This window comes from Haliotis cracherodii, unplaced genomic scaffold, assembly GCF_022045235.1.
Source record: "Haliotis cracherodii isolate W230 unplaced genomic scaffold, xgHalCrac1.p SCAF_4, whole genome shotgun sequence".
NCBI classification, from domain to species: domain Eukaryota; kingdom Metazoa; phylum Mollusca; class Gastropoda; order Lepetellida; family Haliotidae; genus Haliotis; species Haliotis cracherodii.
The window spans coordinates 28,600,728-28,622,101 of NW_027266297.1; the positions used below are offsets into that span (position 1 = coordinate 28,600,728).

Consider the following 21,374-nt stretch of genomic DNA (forward strand, 5'->3'; position numbering starts at 1 on the left):
TCGCTGAAGTCAGACTGGGCTTCGTCTCTTCGTATTAAACGTTGACATTGCAGAATCAGAACCATTTTATTCAAGTGATGCATGAGAGCTCGAAAGGTTTTTGCTGCGGTATGACATGTTAAACTGACATGGCGTCTGCTTTCAAGAACCATGCTGCTCGCATGGCAGGCGGGGTCAAACACCTCAAACCTTCATTTCCCGAAAAATTGAAAGGCGGAAGAATAGAAAAGATTGGTAAAACATGTTAATAGTCCAGAAATAGATTGAAAAATGAACCGTATTGTTATTTTACTTCATAATGTTACATCATTTAGCACTTTGGAACCAACTGCTAGTCATTCCAATGTATGTCTACATGTCTTGTTTGACCGGGGTATAATAGGTCTCCAGCAACCCATGCTTGCCGTAAAAGACGACTATGTTTGTCGTAAGAGGCGACTAACGTGATCGGGTGGTCAGACTCGCTGACTTGGTTGATGCATGTGTAGCAGGGCGTGGAGTCGTCCCACAGATGACATCCTTACCTTGTCAGCTTGCCGACGGGGTTAACCTCTTTGGTGATGTGGACCAAGGCGTCCGACGTCTGATCAGAATGTCCGTGGTTCGAATCCCATCACGGGACTCGGAAATTTTATGGTCGCTACATTGGCGCCCAACGTGGGGCTCAGCCACGTTCATATTACATTTGAGCAAAATAAGCCTCAGTACCCTACTATGCGGCACGGAACGTCCCTTCGGTTGACTTAGGTTGACGGGGGAGTATGTAGCAGGGCGTGGAGTCGTCCCACAGATTACATCCTTACCTTGTTGACGGGGTTAAACTCTTTGGTCATGTGGACAAGGCGTCCCACCTCTGATCAGAAGGCCTGTGGTTCGAATCCCATCACGAGACGCGGAAATTTTATGGCCGCTACAAGTCTTCGTATACCAATTGCGTGGATAGATGCTCATGATATCAACCACTGGATTCTCTGGTCCAGATTCTATTATTTACAGACCGCCGCATGTAGCTGGAATATTGTTGAGTGTGACGTTAAGCAACATACACAACAAACAAAACATGTCTTAATTAATGATGCATCTTCAGTGAACACAATCTCATAATCAGGTGATTCTACAGAAAATGGCAAAATGTTGTCACTGACTAAAATATGTTATTCTCTTGTTTCTTTATGAAAACAATTTTCACAATTCACATTTGTGTGTCAACTCTATCAATAGGATATTTTCAGAAGTGAAACTGATACTTTCAGTTTAGTCAGTGTTCCTGTTGGCTTTTGAAACTGCCAGTCCACAAGGACTGGCAACTCTAAAAATGACCAGTCCCCCCTAATTTTTACCAGTCCCAACTTTCAAGAAATAAAAATATGTATTGAAAATTATTTGGTTTTAATTCTTTCAACATCATGTTCAGTGCAAAGATGTCATCTCTGAAGGAACTTAGTTAGATCTAGACAAGGGGAAACCTTGATGGTAACAGACAAGCTGACTTTGTTCGAAAAAGGGACTCATATGAATTTCACAAAGATTTATAAGGTACTTTATTTGCTGGTCCACAGGGACTGGTAGTCACATGAATTACCAGTTCATGTCTAATTTTACTGGTAAAAAAACTGGTAATAACCGGCAAAAGGAAACACAGAGTTTAGTTACGTCATTTTTAATCATGTTTTGTCTGCTTTCTCAGACAGATAAAAAGGCTGTTTACTTTGCAAAGGGCCATATCATGTCCAGTCAAATAGAACGCATACCTGCACTCATTGTTTTATTGAATGAACCATCTATTTCAAGAGATTTTTTATATTTCTTCAGTGGTATATAGTCTTTTGTAGTGTCCGTAGCCCATGGGATGTTTATGATGAGTTTCAGACAAAACCGGGTGAAATTATGAAAAACCCTTTTCAGGCATTAAAGTGCTAATATAGACCTTTAATTTGATTGTGACCAGGCTGTAAATATAGTCTGCGGCTGCTCCTTTTATAGCAAGCGCCAGTTTATGAAAGCATTTATTATTTATTTATTTATTATAAACTGGTTTAATCAGGGCCAGAGGGACTGGCAGTGTACATGCTGTACATGTCTCCTCTTTTTATTCATGGCAAACTGAGAGGCCATAGGCTCATATTTCTATGTATTTACAAGGTATGCATGTTTCTTCTAACTAACATAACAATGCATGTTGTATGTACAATGCAATATTTTGTTGTAATTTAATACTGAGTTTGACATGAGTATGCAAAACAAATTGATATTTGGATAAGATGTAAACTTCTTTGGAATATACTTGTTTCTTAATTGAAGATAGTTTGAACACAAGCATGAAATGATACTCATTTTCTACAACATAAGGTTACAAGATGTACAGGTATTGTTAGACTTTTGAAATATACCTTTATAGATCTTTAAATCATAATAACCTGCTCTGAATTGGACTAGCAAGTTTTTTATTGTAACAGATATTAGATATTCTTCAAGTATAAATTGTTGTTTGAAGAGGGAATAGGTATATGTACATTTCCTATTTCTTAGTTTTTCTATCAACATTTGCTGAAAACAATCTTAAGCTCTTTGGAGTAATAATGACATAAACATCTTGACCTTTCCAACACCCTGATCCATCCATGTCTCCTCTGTTACTGTCATTACTTGCTGCCGAAATCCAGAGATATGGTCAACATGGAAGTGTTACCGTATTTGTCGTGATAAGGGCCTTGGACGCTCTCAAAATTAGAATTAGGTGGCTCTTATTAGAATACTATTTTGGTGAAAAGAATTTGAAAGATCGTAAAATTTTGTGGTTTATGCTGACAGCCTGAAATGTTTGTATATGACAGATATGTTTTTCCAGAATTTTATTGCCCATAATTAAGGGTGCATATAACACACGAGTGTGTATTATACACGAATAAATAAGTCTTGTGTACATTGATCAATCGGAAGGAGAGCTAATTGGGTTTGTTCACTAGCCAATATATTAGCAAATATCGTCGTGGGCGCTTATAAAGCGGGGCGCTTATTACGTCGAATACAGTATTACAAGTACAAGTAGCTTTGTAATATTATTTTCACTTTTAAGTAAACTGACTGTTTCTGTTGCAGGTGACTACTTCAACATGATCTTTCAAGATTACAAAACAGTAGTCGTTGAGACTATCCAGGACATTAAGAAGCAGCCAGTGAAATCCTCATTTTACATTTCAACACTCGCTGGACTAGGATGGTTGTACAAGACTAACCCCTCAGAAACAAGTTTCAGAACACAGCTCATTCACAGCTCTCAAGATCTACTTCTTATTGGTGAACCTATTCGAAACCCAACCTCTGATAACCATATCCAGGATCTCAGTCTAACATTGAAGGATGGTAAACTGAGGTTTCTCAGTTTAGGAATTCTAACACTGGTCTGGAGGACACAGCACAGCCACTGGACTGGACTGTATGACGCCCAGTGTAAACAGTTGAAGCCACAGTGGTCGGAGTTTCATAAACACATAGTTGATGTGGGCGTGCTGGGCAGGTGGATATATCTAGACAAAGCTATGATTGACTATGACATTAACACTGAAGAGTGGGATGAGGATGGGAAGAGTAAGCTTGTGTGAATATTGTGACTGAGTGTGTGCATTGATTGTTGCAACCATAAGATTGATATGTTTTGTGGAAATATTTCATAAAAATTCACAGTGTTTGATGTATGATTTGTGGAGGTATGATAGTAATGATTTCATTATTCTAATTATTGGCATTAGCAACTCAAAACATTTTTAGCAGTACTTGTAATCTTTTGTGAAGATTCATTCCCATGAACAAAATGCAATCAGGCTGGCGGCCACTAGCTAATCTGAAGCACATGTCTGGTAAGATTTCTGTTGGTCTGGTAAAGACAGCTGATACTAGTCCATAATCTTCACATAATGGAGTCCAGGATTTTATTTTACCAGACGTGGAGGTACTGCACATGGAATCTATTATTATGAATATGCTTTTGTAGTAAATTGATATTTTTTTGTATGTATTATTTATGGTATTAAACAAGAAAGAAAATCTATTTATCTCTTCTTTTTATTACACTGATCTCTGAAAATAAAAATAAAATCACTGTGGTGGTTAGTGAGTGAGTTGCGGTTTAATGACGCCTTGAACAGTATTCCAGTTATATCACGGTGTGTCAGCTTCATGTGGGAGGAGAGCCTGAGGGGATGCAGGTCTCAGATGTTTACCACTTTGGTGAAACCCACATGTACCGGTGTTGTGCTGACAAACCTATAAACATTCTCGGCTCGAACCCACGATCTGGCATGCCCAAGGGACACAACTCAGTTCAGGGAATTGTGACGCCTTACACGACTGGGGCACCCATGACCCCACTCTGGTAGCAATTAAGCAGTCCCTTGTAAATGGAGATGCGTTAACGTTTTGCTGAATTTGACAGCCATCACTGTCATACTTTGTTTTAAAAAAATGTTACTTGGACATCCAAGGAATATCATCATATCGTGATGTATATCATGTTATATCTCCTTTATAGCCATCTGAAGCTATTTGACACAATGATACGTCCTGCCAAAGTCCTATCCTAAAAAATAGTTCGTTTCCTAATTTTACTGTCGGACTCCAGAAGGAAAGGTTGTGGGTGACCACGAGGTCTTATGCTAAAAAAATGTCCACATTAACTCGCGAAGCATTCACTGTAGTAAGATGAACTTTGGTTTGTCATCCTAAGGGTGGAACATTTAAGTGGGAAGGTTTTTATCTTTTAGGAAGGTCAAGGTCACTGGAATGGTCATTCTTACTGTGGTTATAAATTGTGTATAAATTGTGTACTGAACCACGGACTTTTTATATAGGTCCGTGACTGAACCAAGTGGGCGTATATGGGACATGTACCCATGTTTGGCTGGAATGAGGGTCAAGGTGATTGATATGGAAGTGTGTATGATGTGTTAACCCTGTTAGGGGCAGCTAGCTTTCTGTTTCAAAGTCACACTGCATTGGACATGTATTTACCCCTACATGAAGGGATATTATTCCACCAGAAGTATGTATTACTTTCTTATTATGTAGATGGAGGCATGTGGCTTTTGGTTTTAAAGTTGTCTTGCATCAGACATGTGTTCAATAATATCGTATGGATCACAACCTTAATAGCCATGTGTTAAAAGTGTGTTAATTGGAGTACTGTTGGTAGTAGTCCAGAAGAATGTAAAGAATACAGGGAAAGAGGCACATACTGGGTCTACAGTATTTAGTTATTCCAGTTTCATCCTTCATTGGTTAATTGTGATGAGGATTTAACTTTTGAGGATTATGCAACTTTAAAATGCAGAAATAACTAAGTGCTGAGATACTACAGTATACTATTACTGCAGATTTCTGGAATATGGTAGATTTCCAAACAATGTTTCTGTTAATTGTTTATACCTCAAATGTGTCAACACTATTTAATAGCGCAGGTATCTGCTAATCATGACTATATTACTAGTGACTTTATGACTCCATTTATTCCCACATCCCGATTTATCTTTCATATCACTTATTTTGTATCGATATATTGCGTGTCGTGGGTCGTTTTCACCCAAGGAATCGTGCGTTGCAAACGACTAACAGCACCCGAATACGCTAAGAAGTGTGCGAAGCGAACGTAATATGATGTCTGAAAGCGTCACCGGACCAACACATGTATTCAAGCTATTTTGTTGGCCTCTGGCCGTTTACGCTGAATGCGGAAAATGAGGATGTCACAAATTTACCGTTTAAGTATTATTACCCAAGGAAAAATTACCACATTTATACATGAACACACAATGGTCAACTGTAACAAATGTTAAATTTGGGATAACTCTCTTGGTAAAGTACAGTATTTTTGTCAAAAGGGGCGATTAACGGGATCGGGTGGTCAGACTCGCTCACTTGGATGATGCATGTCATCTTATCCCAATTGCATATATCGTTGCTCATGATGTCAATAATTGGATTGCCTGGTCCAGACTCGATTATTTACTCATACAACTAGAATATTGCTGAGTGCGGCCTAAACAACAAACACACAATCTTGTTAAAACCAACTAACAGGATCCGATGAATAGGTTTTGAGGTATGACTGTGCGTCATAATACATGTGCGTCTCGATTACGCCGTGATAAAGCTTCAACTATGATTACTGGTGCGTTAACATTCTCTGGCTAACATGGTAGCCTCATGTAGTTGTCTTTGATAAGAGGTGAATTGTACTGCTCTAAATGGTGAATTTAATTCTAGAAACAGAACTTACTAACACTTCTTTTCTCTCAATAAGGATTCAAGTGAAATCGCGTGGAGTAACGAAACTCAGAAAGTAGTCCAGTCCTTTTAATTATATGTAAATGTTTCCAAAAGAAATCGTCCGTTAGCGTCAGGGGGATATATCGAACTACTCAAAACAAGTTACAGAACACCCACATGGTTAGCTGTGTGTTGCAATACCCACCAGTCATGTCAGATTAACTATAGTCATATTTTTTAAAAATGGGTGTTCTTCAACTTCTTTTGAGTAGTTCGATATATCCCCCTGACGCTAACGGACGATTTCTTTTGGAAACATTTACATATAATTAAAAGGACATAAACATAAACACTTTTATACAGTTTGTTTGTTGTTTAACGCCGCACCCAGCAATATTCCAGCTATATGACGGCGGGCTGTAAATAATCGAGTCTGGACCAGGCAATCCAGTGATTAATATCATGAGCATCGATCCGCCCAATTGGGACCGATGACATGCATCAATCAAGTCAGCGAGCCTGACCACCAAATCCCGTTAGTCGCCTTTTACGACAAGCACAGTCGCCTTTTACCATGGGTTGCCGAAGACCTATTCCTCCCCGGATCTTCACGGGTCTTTTATACAGTACTGACATTGGTTGTTACCATATATATCGTAGATGCTGATTATTGCCTTACAGACACTGTGATCATGAAAATATTTAACCGAAGTTGTATTTCTTTGTTTGTTTGTTTGCTGTTTAACGCCGCACTCGGCAATATTCCAGCAATGTGACGGCGGTCTGTAAATAATCAAGACTGGATCAGACAATCCAGTGATGGAAATCATGAGCATCGATTTACGCAATTGGGATACGATGTCATGCATCAACCATGTCAGCATGTATGTATCTGCAGATTACTTAAGAACGATCAGCTGTTATTTAAAATCCCCGCGTATATATTATTTCCATAAAACTGATTTTGTAAAAGGAATCTTCTCCTTGGTGTTGATGGTAACAGGAATACTGTGACTGCTCAAAGGTGATATCACATGCTGAGTGATTTGGTTGGGTTAACAACAATTTTGTTTTATCATGGAGGAAATACCTGTGGTACCCAGGTCGGAGACATTAAGCACCTGTTTGGTGCTAACGAACTTAGGTTTATATTCGGGGCGAATCTGAGATTCGAACCCACGACAAGCGGATCCTGACAAGGAACACAACACTGTATGGTGAATTGCGGCGCCTTAGCCAGTGCATGTTGCTAGATATCACATTGACACATGACATCAATGATTATACATACTGGTCCGACCGCCTCCGTGGTCTAGTGGTAGAGCGTCCGCCCGAAGAGCGGAAGTTCCGAGGTTCGATCCCCGGCCGCGTCATACCAAAAGACGTTAAAAGATGGTACTTGTTCCCCTGTCTGGCGCTCGGCTTTTAGGGTCTAAAACAAGGACTGGTCGGCTCGGAGTCAGTATACTGTGTCTGAGTGGGGTACTCATGAAACTCTGCGGCATGGTATCTCAGTGAGCTAGCACTATAAATTGGCATCACACACACACACACACACACATCGCTATATAAGTGCAACTGGATGCGGCGTTAAACCCAATTTCACCTCACCTCACCTCACCTCACCTCACCTCACCATGCTGGTCACGCAATGATATAAGAAACGACTAACATGTGGATCCGTTGGCCTTAATGGAAGGTCCGTGTGGATAGAACTGTGCCCTGAAATCTATCATCTATGGGCGTACCAAAGAAAACTAGCAGAGAGCTCACAAACTATGGAATATGTACACACTTTGAATAAAAATAGCTACACAAATTACAAACGAAGACACAATCCCCATAAAGTTTGCATCGAAATTATAAGAACTCTGCATAATTTGCGTGACTTACTGTGGTTGGTTCCATTAAAAGTGTGTCGTGTTCATAACACATCTTAACAAACTTGATAAGGAGTGTGTCTTTGTAATTTGTGGAGCTGTTTCTATTTAAAGTGTACATATTATTCCAATAGCTCCAAGCACGGATACGTCTTTTTTGTAAAAGACGGATTTTGTGGTCACAAGGTAACAAAAGTCATGTAGTAAGGCAAGCAACCCTCGAAGCAATTTGCCTTATATGACATCGTGTGTCAGTGTAGTGTTGCAAAACGTTCACACACCCGATACCCTATCACGAAAGGAAATTATATCAAATGTTTAGTATTTTTAATCTTCTAAGAGAACGTTTGGGGGTGGGGAGGGGGATGGGGGTGCACATCTACAAGCACCCCAATCTGGATCCGCTTATTCTCAATGACGCATCGTTTACTCCGACGACATTGATTAATGCTTACTCCATCAACCACTCGTTTACTTTCCCAGTGTGATGGATTTGCCGACAGCGTGATACAGCTGTAAAACTGCTGACTGGGATATGAAACACCCCAAGACACTTTCCCGAAATAAGCAGGTCCTTATCAGAGGCAGGAATGTTGTTTCATTAAAAGATGAGAAACTTTATTCCCGCCTGCTGATTTCAATACCAAGATGCACAGAGCGATCTCCGAAGCAAGACGTCGTAACCACGACTTTGTTTGATGAACAGGATCAGCGCCAAGTTCGGGAACAGACCCATGGCGGAGATAAACATGTTTCCGAGTGCAATACCTCGCGCGAGGATTCATGAAGACAGGTGTGTTTGTAAATTGCCTTTAGCCTTGAGCATAACGGTTACATAACGACATAGAATCGTGTGTGTTCTGACAAACACGCTGCCGAGTGGCGGATAATGTCAAACACCGTAATGTTTATACACACGTAGTTAAAATGGTATACGTATAGGGTTGCCTCGAAAGGGCATGTGAACGCCAGATTCCATTGGTCCGGGACTATTTTATCCCCTTAATAAACTGCAAGATTGCTGATGCGGGTTAGGTAATATTCACTCACTCGTTCAACATCTTCCATATATAATATTCCGATACACATTGATTACACTTGCTACTTGAAATTAAAAAAAAAGTCTTTTACTTCACAGCGGCAAATAGTTATACGTTGTTTCAGCATTCTTTTTACCTGTATAGACCCGTAAAGATCCGGATTAGAATATGTCTTCAGCAACCCATGCTTGTCTAAGAAGCAACTGTGTTTGGTGTAAGAGGCGACTACCGGGATCGGGTGGTCAGGCTCGCTGACTTGTTTGACAGGATTTACAAATGCTACTGCTTTTGGTTTAAACCGTCCTTCTAACTTTTCTCTGAAGCTTCGAGATCGCACAGGAAGAATTTTGACATTTTGAATTAGCTATTGATTGACGGGCGTGCTATGTGTCTGCACGTGCAGAGATACACATCTCCACCTGTCACCAGCGCGTGCTGGTCTTGTCAATTGCAAGATGTTACATAATTACTTTACTTAGATGTGTACCACCAACGGGTAACAGTTTTTGTCTTGTATTTCACATATTTCCAGCACCTGAGGGCAGAAACGGTAACTGTCTGCGATTAGAAGGGGGAGTTAAGGGCATTAACTGAGTTAGTGAGTATGTATTTATGCCGCTTACGGCAATATTCCAGCAATATCATGGATGGATTTCACACATTGCACACATGGGATACCGAACCTACGCCTGTGAAGAAATCATTTACCACGAGGATATTCCAACGCCCTTACGGCTTTAAAGAAATGGAGTGTGGGTAGGCAAGAAGACGACATGGAGATTCCGAAGAGAAAAGATACCCAGTACTCCATGTCTGTCTTAAACAATGAGAATCAAATGTGTACAGTGTGTCGCTTTGCTGGTTACTCACTTTCTTGACCCAACTGCTTATTCAGACTGCTGATCACACAACATTCTCCCAGACATCTATACAACTCAAAACAAGTTAAGGACCATCCGATTCTTTCGTATGACTATAGTCAATCTGTTATGTCATGCCAGACTAGCTACAGTAACATAAAAAGAATCAGGTGGTCCTTAACTGGTTTTGAGAAGTATATATCTGGTATAGGGGTCGGGTGGGGTTGGGATGGTGACTCTGTAGAGTTGCGTCCATAGACGTGCGAAATCCCCTGATCATGGGTTCAAATCCCAGATTGGCCCTGATTATGACTTTGGTTGGTCCGCCCATTATGTTATCCGTCCACCATGGTAAACATCGAAGACCCATCATGAAACTGATACCTCATGATAAAATCGAAACACTGTCCAAAGTGGCACCAAACCCAATTCGCACGCATAAAACAAAATATTTAGTTGTGTGAGACCACACCCATCCGTGTTAAAGGGATTTTGCTTCCACTGAAAATAAACATCTTTGAGTGAGTGAGTATGGTTTTACGCCGCTTTTAGCAATATCACGGCGGGGGACACCAGAAATTGGCTTCACACATTGTACCCAATCGGCAATCGAACCCGGGTCTTCGGCGTGACGAGCGAACGCTTTAACCACTAGGCTATCCGACCGCCCCCTAAACTTATTTGAAAACAATACGTATTAGTAGTAGTAAAATGAATTCGATACATTATATATGACATATAAAGCAAGTGCCCTTCATTATATTCGCAGCTATAATTATAGTATATAGTATATAGCATATAGTATGTTGAATGGTCCTGCTGAGATGTGCTTTAAAGCAGAATCCCAAATAGCTTTGAACTTTGTAACTTCCTGCAATTTAATCGCAAGACATAATAAGACGTATGTTACTGTCATTAGAGAACTTTGAAACACGTTAGTTGTTAGTTCTTCAAACCAGAAATAGAAGCGTGTTTATGTCAATGTAGAGAACTGAAGCGTATGGAAGCAAAGTAGCGCTGTTTTCAAGCCCACTTGGATCGTGTGAATCATCATACAAAGAAACGTAGAAATAAACGAGCGTTCTCCTCAGATCCGAAGATTGAGTACTGCCTAGATACATACTGATACCCATACCACTTCACAACTCCTGGATGGACCCGTGAAGATCCGGGTTAGAGTAGGTCTTCAGCAACCAATGCTTGCTGTAACAGGCGACTATGCTTCGCGTAAGAGGCGGCCAACGGGATCGGATGGTCAGGCTCGCTGACTTGCTTGATGCATGTCATCGTATCCCAATTATGTAGTCAATGCTCATGATATCAATCACTGGATTCTTTGGTCCAGACTCAGTTATTTACAGACCGCCGTTATATAGCTGGAATATTATTGAGTTCGGTGTAAAACAACAAACAGACAATTTTATTTTGAAACATTTACACGTTTACGCATACAAGCAAAGTGTATTTTACACAATTGCTTTGTTAGTTTGTGGTTTCACGCCGCACTAAGTACTGTTCCAGGTATATGACGTTGGTCTGTAAATAATCGAGTCTGGACTAGTGGTTGACATTATGAGCAATTTCTCACGCCGTCGGGGTATGATGACACAATCAATCACGAGGTCGTACAAACAAATGAGTGAGTGACTATGGTTGTACGTCACTTTTAGCAATACTTCAGCAATATCACGGCGAGGGACACCAGAAAGAGCGACAAACAATGTACTCATGTGCGGAATCGAACCCGGATCTTCGGCATGACGAGCGAACGCTTTTACTCACTAGACTACCCACCCGCCCCTGTACAAACAAACCAATGACTACAAATTCTGTTCTAACCCTGATCTTCAACTGGATGAATATTTGTCAATAACATGTAAACTAGTAAGCATAACAACCATTACTTCTTTCTTTAATAGGCCTTCAGCATCCCATGCTTGCGTAAAAGGCGACTTAAGGGATCGGGTGGTCGGTGACTTGGTTGATTGTGTGTCAAGCTCTGATTGTGTGGACATGCTCATAATATCAATCACTGGTTTGTCAGGTGATGACCTCAACTCCTAGGTTGATTGTAACTCCTATACTTTAACATAGACTTAATGTCATAAACTGTAATAAACTGTCATTGTGGAACATACCCGTGAAGATCCGGAGTAGAATAGGTCTTCAACCAACGCTTGCCGTAAAAGGCGACTATGCTTGTCGTATGAGGCGACTAACGGGATCGGGTGGTCTTGGTTGATGCATGTCATCGATCCCAATTGCGTGGATCGATGCTCAATATATCAATCACTGGATTTTCTGGTCCAGACTCGATTATCTACAGGCCGCCGTCATATAGCTGGAATAGTGCGGCGTATAACAACAAACCAACTAACCAATCTTTCTTTTTCTTATCTCTCTGAACAAAAATGTTCATGAAGAAGCCAGGGTGTTCATGAACCACTTCCTCGCTGAGTCAACTTCAATATTCTCAACTACTGAATCACAAAGTTCGTAACCTATACAGAGTCAATACATTTAAAAGATAATGACAAGTCCCCGATGTAACGCTGAACAGCACGTTAATCTAGTACCCGCACACACACAATTGACAGGTGACGCGTCTTCCAGATGGGGCCGGCTGCTGTGAAATGGACATTGTGCACGAGCAACCTGGAGAAGCCAATGATCGCCCGTGCTTGGAAATACACACACGTCAGCAGTTATACACACGCTAATAAATTCAAATACAAACTCTTGCTGTGTCTGCAGAAATCATGTGCTGAGACGCTCGTTTGTAAACAAACAACGCGATCATTTTGTTGCATGCCCTCGTACTGGTAGGGAGGGTTCAATTGCGTGCCAAATTGAACACGGTTCAGTATATCTTAGGATGTAAGTGCCAATTTTAGTTAGCATTAGACCTTATTTTTTAGTACATTTTTTTACGTAGTCAAGCGAAAATATATCCATTAAAACTCAATTTATGTACCAATAGTTGACTAAAATGTTGATTGGCTGGTTACAATGTGTTAACGTCCTAATAGTATGTTCATGCTGTCAATAACTAGTTTGCCTGTTGTCCCTGCCGCGATACCGCTGGTATATTGCTAAGAGTGGTGCAAAACTCACTCACTCACTCACTCATGATGCAGTCCTTGATGCAGCTAACAAATTGCGGACTGGGCAGAAAATAATATTCGATCGTTCGCTTTCTCTCGTGTTTTGTGGGATCACCGTTTTACAAATTCTACAACGTGTTGTTCCCGTGTTACGTAACCAGGATCATATTGATCTCTTGGGGATTCTTAGTTAGATTAGTGAGTGAAACCTACGAGCACGGGTATGGTGCTGACAAACCTAGAAACATAATTGGGGCTAACCGGGATTGGAACCCACAATCATAGGTTTCTGGCGTACCCTAGGGACGCAACTCTGCACAGCGAATCGCGGCGCCGTAGACGATTGGGTCTAACACGTAATATTTATATTATAAAGTTTCAAATAAACTGCCAGGTAAAAGAAAGTATAAACCCATGTTTGATGGAGGCTATAAATGAAACAAACAAGAAAACTGGTTATTCGATTGTGAGGTATTTGATACGGGTATTATAGTTGTGTTTTGGACCTTAAGTTTGCAGTGTTTCGGCGACTGTTTTCAGCCTAGTAACGTTTTGATAGTTTGGTCAACTCCAACTTTCGTGTGTATACTTCATTTATGTATTTCACGTATTAAGGGCAATTATGTAATCAAAATATAGTGTCACATGTGACGCCACTATCTCAACCTGATGACTTCGCACAGATGTTCCCTCGCTCATAAACCGCCTCCGTGGTCTTGCGGTAGAGCGTCCGCCCGGAGAGCGGAAGGTCCAGGGTTCGATCCCGGGCCGCGTCATACAAAAAGACGTTAAAAGATTGTACTTGTTGTTACCCTGTCTGGCGCTCGGCATTAAGGGGCTAAAACAAGGACTGGTCGGCTCGGAGTCAGAATACTGTGTCTGAGTGGGGTATTCGTGTTAAACTGCGGCATGGTATCTCAGTGAGCTAGCACTATAAATCGGCATCAGTCCGGACTTGTACAAGCAGCCACACACACACATACACGTGCATGCACGTCGCTATATAAGTGCAATAATCTTGGACGCGACGTTAAACCCAATTTCACCTCACCTCACCTCTCGCTCATAACTGTAATTTGATTGGACGGCTATTTTTAGCGTTGCGTATTTCGAATTAGCCTCCCCCAAAAATAGAAATTAGACATAGTACACTTGATTATGCTAACTCAGTTTGACATATATTTCAGTACAGCTGAGGACAGAGCGTCTGCCCGGTAAGCGAAAAGTCGGCGGTTCGATCCCCGACTGCGTCATACCAAAAGATGGTACTTGTTGTTACCCTGTCTGGCCCTCGGCATTAAGGGATACAACAAGGACCGTTCGGCTCTGAGTCAGTATACTGTATCTGAGTGGGGCATTCATGTATAAACTGTGGCATGGTATCTCAGTGGGATGGCACGAACATTATCCCGGACTAGTACAAGCAGCCATACATACACGCTGCTCTCCTCACCGTTAAAACCCGTAGGGATCCCGGTTGAGAACTGGTCCCTATCAACCTATAATGTCTGTTTAGAGGCCACTTTATGGAGTAGATGGTCAGGCTTGGAGATTTTGTTTTCGGCGACCTCGTGGATCGTTGCTCATTATTTAAATCACTATATTGTCTGGTCCAGATTTACAGACCGCTGTCACCTACCTGGATTATTGCTGAGTGCGGCGTTAAACAACCATCACACAAACACACATACGACGTCAGAACCTGGACTGAAAACAGACCTCGGAGTATTGTCTCCCTTTAAGTATGTCTGTCAGTGGTCCGACGTGGATAACACACTGTACAAGTGGTCACCGTGTTCTGGGAAACATGCTGATACCAATCTCTCACAGTCGTGATGGATGGCAACACTCCAGGATCATATGTGCTCTGTTGTATGTTCTTTAATCACAAACAGCCCGCTCTTGTGTTCCCACAACTCGACCAAGTGTACGGTACTTTATGAGATTTGCTATTACAGAAAGTCAAAGCTCATTTATACTAGCGATTACTGTTGAAGGTGTGTTCCGCGTATTTGCTCCGGAAACGCCGCGTTGTTCACTCAATAGTCTGCTTCCATGACATTTGAGAGTCTTGTTTGCAGAATGTGATCAGTTAGAAATCACATAATAAATCCAACATTTGGCTTTTCTTGTCAAATAGTACACTTTCCTATCTGGTGATATGCGTTACTCTTTAACATAGATCAAATATCTATCTATCAGAAACATATAATTACATATGTGCTTGTCACACATACATTTCCATAGCGCATTGCTGTTGAAAACGCACCATTTGTGAATATCAGAAGATGGTCTGGATTATTTTATCAGCTTTTGAATCTCTATAATCATGTACACATGTTGTCTGTAACTGTTAGATGAGTGAGTGAGTGGATTTAATGCCGCTTTGGGCAATATTCTAGTTTCGTGTCAGCTTGATGTGGGAGAAGAGGTCGGAACGATCAGAAAAGTTTGCATAGGGATCATACATATATACTGTTACTCATAACACGTTTACAAGTTAAAATAGTTAAAGGGTCAAGATGCAGCGAATAATTGATACATACTGATGGTCAAAATCAGAAATAAACCACAGAGATATGTTTCAGTCAATTTATAATGTGAAACAGTGAAATGTATGTCCGTATAACACGTATCCATTTATGTAATCTAGCAAGATATTGACATGATGTGATATAAATGTTCCAATACGTATCTATATCTGTATCAGCAAAGTGAAGCAGGCATTGTCGTGAACAGTTGGTGCACATATTCCAGACTTTCATCCTAGTAACGTGGGGATAACGTTTGTAATTTTTTAGTCAAATCCAATTTTCAAGTGTATACTTTCTTTTGAACGGGAGTATATATTGTACTATGGGACTTGGGTGTCCTACCAACTCAGTTCATCTTTTGAAACTGCTTTGAAATACGTTTTAACCACATAATAACAAGATTGTCGGTTCGGAAATCTGATCTTGATGCCATTTCTGAATTGTAATTCAAAATCAACGAAGGAATAGGCATGACTAGAATGGCTCACTGCTAAACAAGAATGCCCCGTGAGGATTCGGGGTAGAATAAATATAAGCCTTCAATCCGTGCTTGCTGTAAGAGGCGACTAACGGGATCGGATGGTCAGGCTCGCAGAGTTGGTTGATGCAATTGCGTGGATCGATGCTCATGGCATCAGTCACTGGATATTTGGTCCAGACTCGATTATTTACAGACTGCCGTCATATAGCTGGAGTGCGGCGGTAAGCAACAAACAAACACAAGCTTACCAAGTCTATCGCTCTGTACAAGAAACATGTTCACGTGTTCTATGTTATACTTAATGTATCATGCATCCTTTTATTCAATGATGGAAATATCAATGTTGCATCACTTCTGACCGTCAGTATATGACCACATGCAACTTATATATCCTAACTCGAACGATTATCTTTACCAGTGAAAATTATTTTATGGATCTTTGTTAATAAACAATATCCTATGTATACATAAGTCCCTATACATATTATAATTGTCCGTTTGGAATGCGGGGTTAGTGGACTAACAAGATTTCACTTTTGCAAAAATGCCGTGAGGTAACGTCAATTCGACAAAACCTGATTTTAGATTGATTAATCAGATTGGATATTAATCACATATTCCCATTACGTATGCTTACACTCATGTGAATATGTGAAAAAGAACATCTGAAACTGTATGACTGTACGCATTTGAAGAAAAAACAAATTTGATTCTGATAGGGAGCTACCAAGCTACACCGGCGCCATTCCAAATGCTAAGCTATCACATCAAAGAGGGATCGGAACTGCCGTACAACACAATGTGTGTTATGTTCTCACAAGATTCAACATCTCGTGATATTTGACGAGAAACCCGACCCCCCTCACTGCTGTGCGCCGACCGAGCTCCACTGCGGGTTTGCTCTTTGTCGTGGCCTTCGGTGACCTTCACGTTGCCCCCTTCTGGAATCTGTTATAGGAGTTATCTCCCCTGTCGTCTGTGGCATCAGTTTATATATCATACAAATCATAAACAGGGCCATTTATTATGGGTGAATATTTCACGTTGTATCACGGTGGGTAGCCTATAGGGTAAGCGGCCGCTCGTTACGGCGAAGATCGTGGTTCGATAGCCCACATGTGTGCCATCGGGGATCATGATATGGCAAGTTTCCTGCTTAAGTCGTAGTAGGTTTGGTAGACTAACATACAATCCCTCAAATAAGGTAATGTGATAAGGTTAAATCATATATATTTGTACAATGGACCCATCCACTATTACAGAACCCTCAGGTCTCTTGTTTTCAAAGCTAGAGCTAAGAGAGGGCTGAATACATGCTGATAGAGAAGAAGGTGCGGAGTGGAGTCGAATTCAGGGACTGCGTCATTAAATATGTGCTCTTGGGTCTGTAAGAAAGACTACAGGCTGGATTACACAGAGAAAAAACATAATCCACAGCGTAAGAGCATCCATTGTTTTGCTACAGCGGTGTCAAACCTCTTGAGTGAGGGGGCGGTCGGGTAGCCTAGTGGTTAAAGCGTTCGCTCGTCACGCCGAAAACCCGGGTTCGATTCTCGACATGGGTACAATGTGTGAAGCCCATTTCTGGTGTCCCCAGCCATGATATTGCTGGAATATTGCTAAAAGCGGCGTAAAACCATACTCACTCACTCACTCTTGAGTGAGACACAATTTGACCACGCCCCTACGTGGAACCAAAGATATACGTCTTTGGTAGAACAAATGATGAGCGGCTTGGAAGTAAGTGTGAATGGATGCTGATACCGCTCCTGTATCCATTAACCACATCACCGATGCCAGTGTTAGTCATTACCTAAATTCCATGCAAACACATTTCCAACTTCTTTTCTAGTTCACCAATGTCAAATTTGTAAGTAAAGTATGATGATAAATTCCTCACATTTCGGCTCTGTTCGGCGAGTTTCGGAAGGAAACTGAACAGAGGGATGTAATAACGATCATCAAAGTCACCATGGTCAGTTCGGATTGTTTAAACTTATAACACCCGCATGTTGTGTCCAGATGTATGGAACTTGCTTCAGATTCAATACATGTCTGTATCAGCAATACACTTCCTTGGTTTTTCCGTTTGTGGAGGATTAAAGAGAGACAAACTGGTGCCTTTTAAATCCATCATTAGCGGTATAAGGTTTCCAGATCATCTTTGATAATCAATCTTAAACTACTCATTAGCAGCCCAATGTGGAGATCATTTTGTCCATCTATTTCTAAATATCCCGTTACAAGGGCTCCTACAAAATTATCAAAGTATATAACGGTAATTTAATGACTTAAAACATCCTTTGTTGCCGTGTTGACTTTACGGTTATTTGAGAAGTTCATGCTATTACCAAGAAGTAATGTTCTGGGTTATCGTGTTGAATTAAAATCTAATTTAGAAATTAATTGGAATACTGATATAACATGTGCAGTTATAACTGATATAAATAAATCACACCTGGCACCTGGCGATCACACCTTGTCAACACCTCTGTGTAAATATCTACCAATATACCCACTAAAACCAGTGCTCACAGCACGAACATCTACGCCTGTCTATCGTGGGGAAACACAAATAAACAAAGAAATGGATCCAATGGCGAAATCGACACGCCTTAAAGCAGTTACTTCCCCTTCATGTGCAATTACTCGAGTTCCGAGCGTTTTCCTTGTCCCGGTAAACGGGGAGTCGAGTTGTGTATTGCATTGAGAGGTGTATACACGGCCTGTGGAATCCTGCGTGCAGTAGGCCTGAGCTAGATGCACCATGTGTAGGTTGTCGATTTCCAGGTGGGCCGGCATTGTTCAGCATTGCCATTGAGAATATACCTGGATATACTGAAATGTACATGGATTGTCAGTGTCAATTGCAGGTACGTTTCAATGTAGCGCGGTAGGTTGCTGTGAGTTTATACGTTATGCATGTTACGTTTAACAATCAATGAGGTGTCATTTGTGTGAGCCACCAGTAATGTGTCATATGAATGGTTAATGTATGTGATTTCATAAATATTTATTATCACAACAAGAATGGTCAATTTTAGTAAAGTTATTAACGTTTTATCATAAAGTAAGATAGACCAGGTCCTTAAAAATATATTCAACAATTACATCAAGAATAATAGTGGCATTTGTAAGAGCCTTGTTATGAAGGAGGGCGTAGGGATGATATCGACTTAGTGTTGAAGACACTGTATGACGTATATAACAGAACATTGAAAATTAGTGTTCCATAATTAAACGCTGTTTTTTACATAGACTATTCTCATATTCTTTATTTACACACTGACGCTCCAAAAGACAAGCGATCAATCATGATTTATGTGATTAATAACGTTTTGTTAGTTTGCTTTCTACAATAACAAATTTGTTCTAGATTCACATCATACCTCGATCTGGATTCGCTTAATTCATATTTCACATAGATTCGGCTGGGGCCAACTAGATTGAAACTACTTTTCGCTTCAGCACTTAAATAGCATCTCTAACTCATCTTCAGACTCTCTGACACACCTAAAGATCCTTTCATCGCTTGTAGTTTCTCCATCTGAAACGTAATTGGCGCTCTGGCAAGAATAAGTACAGCAAGTGGTTTATATACTAATAAAAAAGGACCGTTCTATTCTTTCGTATTCTATAGTTAATCTGAAAGTAATATGTAACTTTTTAGTAGTACATAATAATTACGCCTACTGTTTACGCCTACACTGATTCTGAGTGACTGGCTAAAGCTTGATGCTCCTTCAGTATTATTTAAGCCGCTCGGTACCATTGCAACGTTGCCTGTAGCACCCGACGTAGTCTACCGCACGATGCTTGTCATAGAGAAGTCATTGTGATACCCTTGTGGTACCCGTGGTGGTACAGTACCATGGTGGTCGCGAGAAACATATTCATACCAGTGGTATTATAGTTCACCAGTCGTCACGATATGGCTGAAATATTGCCGATGTGACGTAAAGCATACACTCACTCACTATAGTACACCAGGCCTGCCGTCAGACACAAACGCCGTGGTATCCCTGATGGCCAAGACTAACATCTAGCCTCTTATATCAGAAAATAAAAAAAAACAGTTGTTTAATTATCTTAATAAAAATATAATAAAAAGGAGCCCACAGACTTCTCGTCACCTAGACTTGCCAAACATTATAGACTTGCATGGGCTAAATTGGATATATTTGTATCCGGGTCTGTATGACAGACTAATTACGGCCGTGCGAGACGATCACCGTGGGTGTCCGTGTGACACCTGAGGCAGCTTAGTACACCAAGCATGTCCGATGGTATAACTAATTTGACAAGGAACCACACGTTACTATGTCCCCCAGACAATATAGAGAATATATTAGAAAACGAATCCAACTCAAGTCTAGAATGATTTCGCAAGTCTAGATTGCCCCAGCTCTACATTAAGCCTTGTTCTTTTCTCCAGTAAGGTTATCTTCAGTTTGTAGATATATTTTTTTTAATAAAATAACTTTATGTCTGGGACTAAAAGCTTGTTAACAGTCATGCCCCGTGGTTGTTCTAGTGTACAGTTCTATGTCCATGGGCCAGGCATATCTGATCCAGGCGTGTTGGCCTGTCCGTTTTGATATGGCTGGGATATTGATGTCTTATACCGACATAAATCCTATTTCCTATTAGTTTTTGTTCACCTCAAACACTTGCAGCATGTACACTGAATTATACATAGAAAACCGCTGTTGAAATATTCTGACGCAAGAGAATTAGTGCACATGTGTTTTCAATAAACAAGAGATTTATCCAAATGCGTTTACTATATTAGCTACATATGGGAAATTATGTGAATGGTTACTTACATAGAAACATGCCTTCATTCGTGAATTGAAAAATATGCAAAGCATGATTACTACGTCCTTTTTTAAATCCTACGCAGATATGACTTCGTTTTAATGGCCATTTACTCATATTCTCCAAATTTCGGATGTAGTTTGTGGCAGCTAATGTTTTGTCATACCGGTACACTAATGTGAATGCTTTTATGAAAACATGTTCCATTAAAAAAGGAGTGTTATGTTTTCCCCCCGAAATGGGATTTTAAAGGTTGAAAAATAACATTCGCTTTCATTGAACATGTGTCAGGTTACGAAAATGGAATAACTTTAGACAGCCGTTTTGGTATATGGACGATAACTGAAATTGGCATTATGAAACAGAAAAAGCAAGATTTTGTAATAACAAGATCTT

At 40.6% G+C, this 21,374-nt stretch overlaps 2 protein-coding genes across 2 annotated transcripts in view; both read left to right on the forward strand.

The window, feature by feature from the left end:
- Nucleotides 1-122: 122 nt before the first annotated feature.
- LOC139479870 (mitochondrial import inner membrane translocase subunit Tim29-like) lies at nucleotides 123-4,027 on the forward strand. The gene is made up of 2 exons (XM_071262771.1): nucleotides 123-234; nucleotides 3,100-4,027. Exons 1-2 carry the CDS (start codon nucleotides 129-131, stop codon nucleotides 3,600-3,602), a joined length of 609 nt encoding a protein of 202 aa, XP_071118872.1. The 5' UTR covers nucleotides 123-128; the 3' UTR covers nucleotides 3,603-4,027.
- Nucleotides 4,028-18,841: 14,814 nt separating this feature from the next.
- The window catches only part of LOC139479706 (uncharacterized), a 28,177-nt gene continuing 25,644 nt past the window's right edge, over nucleotides 18,842-21,374 (forward strand). The window contains exon 1 of the mRNA XM_071262550.1: nucleotides 18,842-19,033. The gene's annotated coding sequence lies outside the window, so the exon portion shown is untranslated. The remainder of the gene's footprint in view (nucleotides 19,034-21,374) is intronic.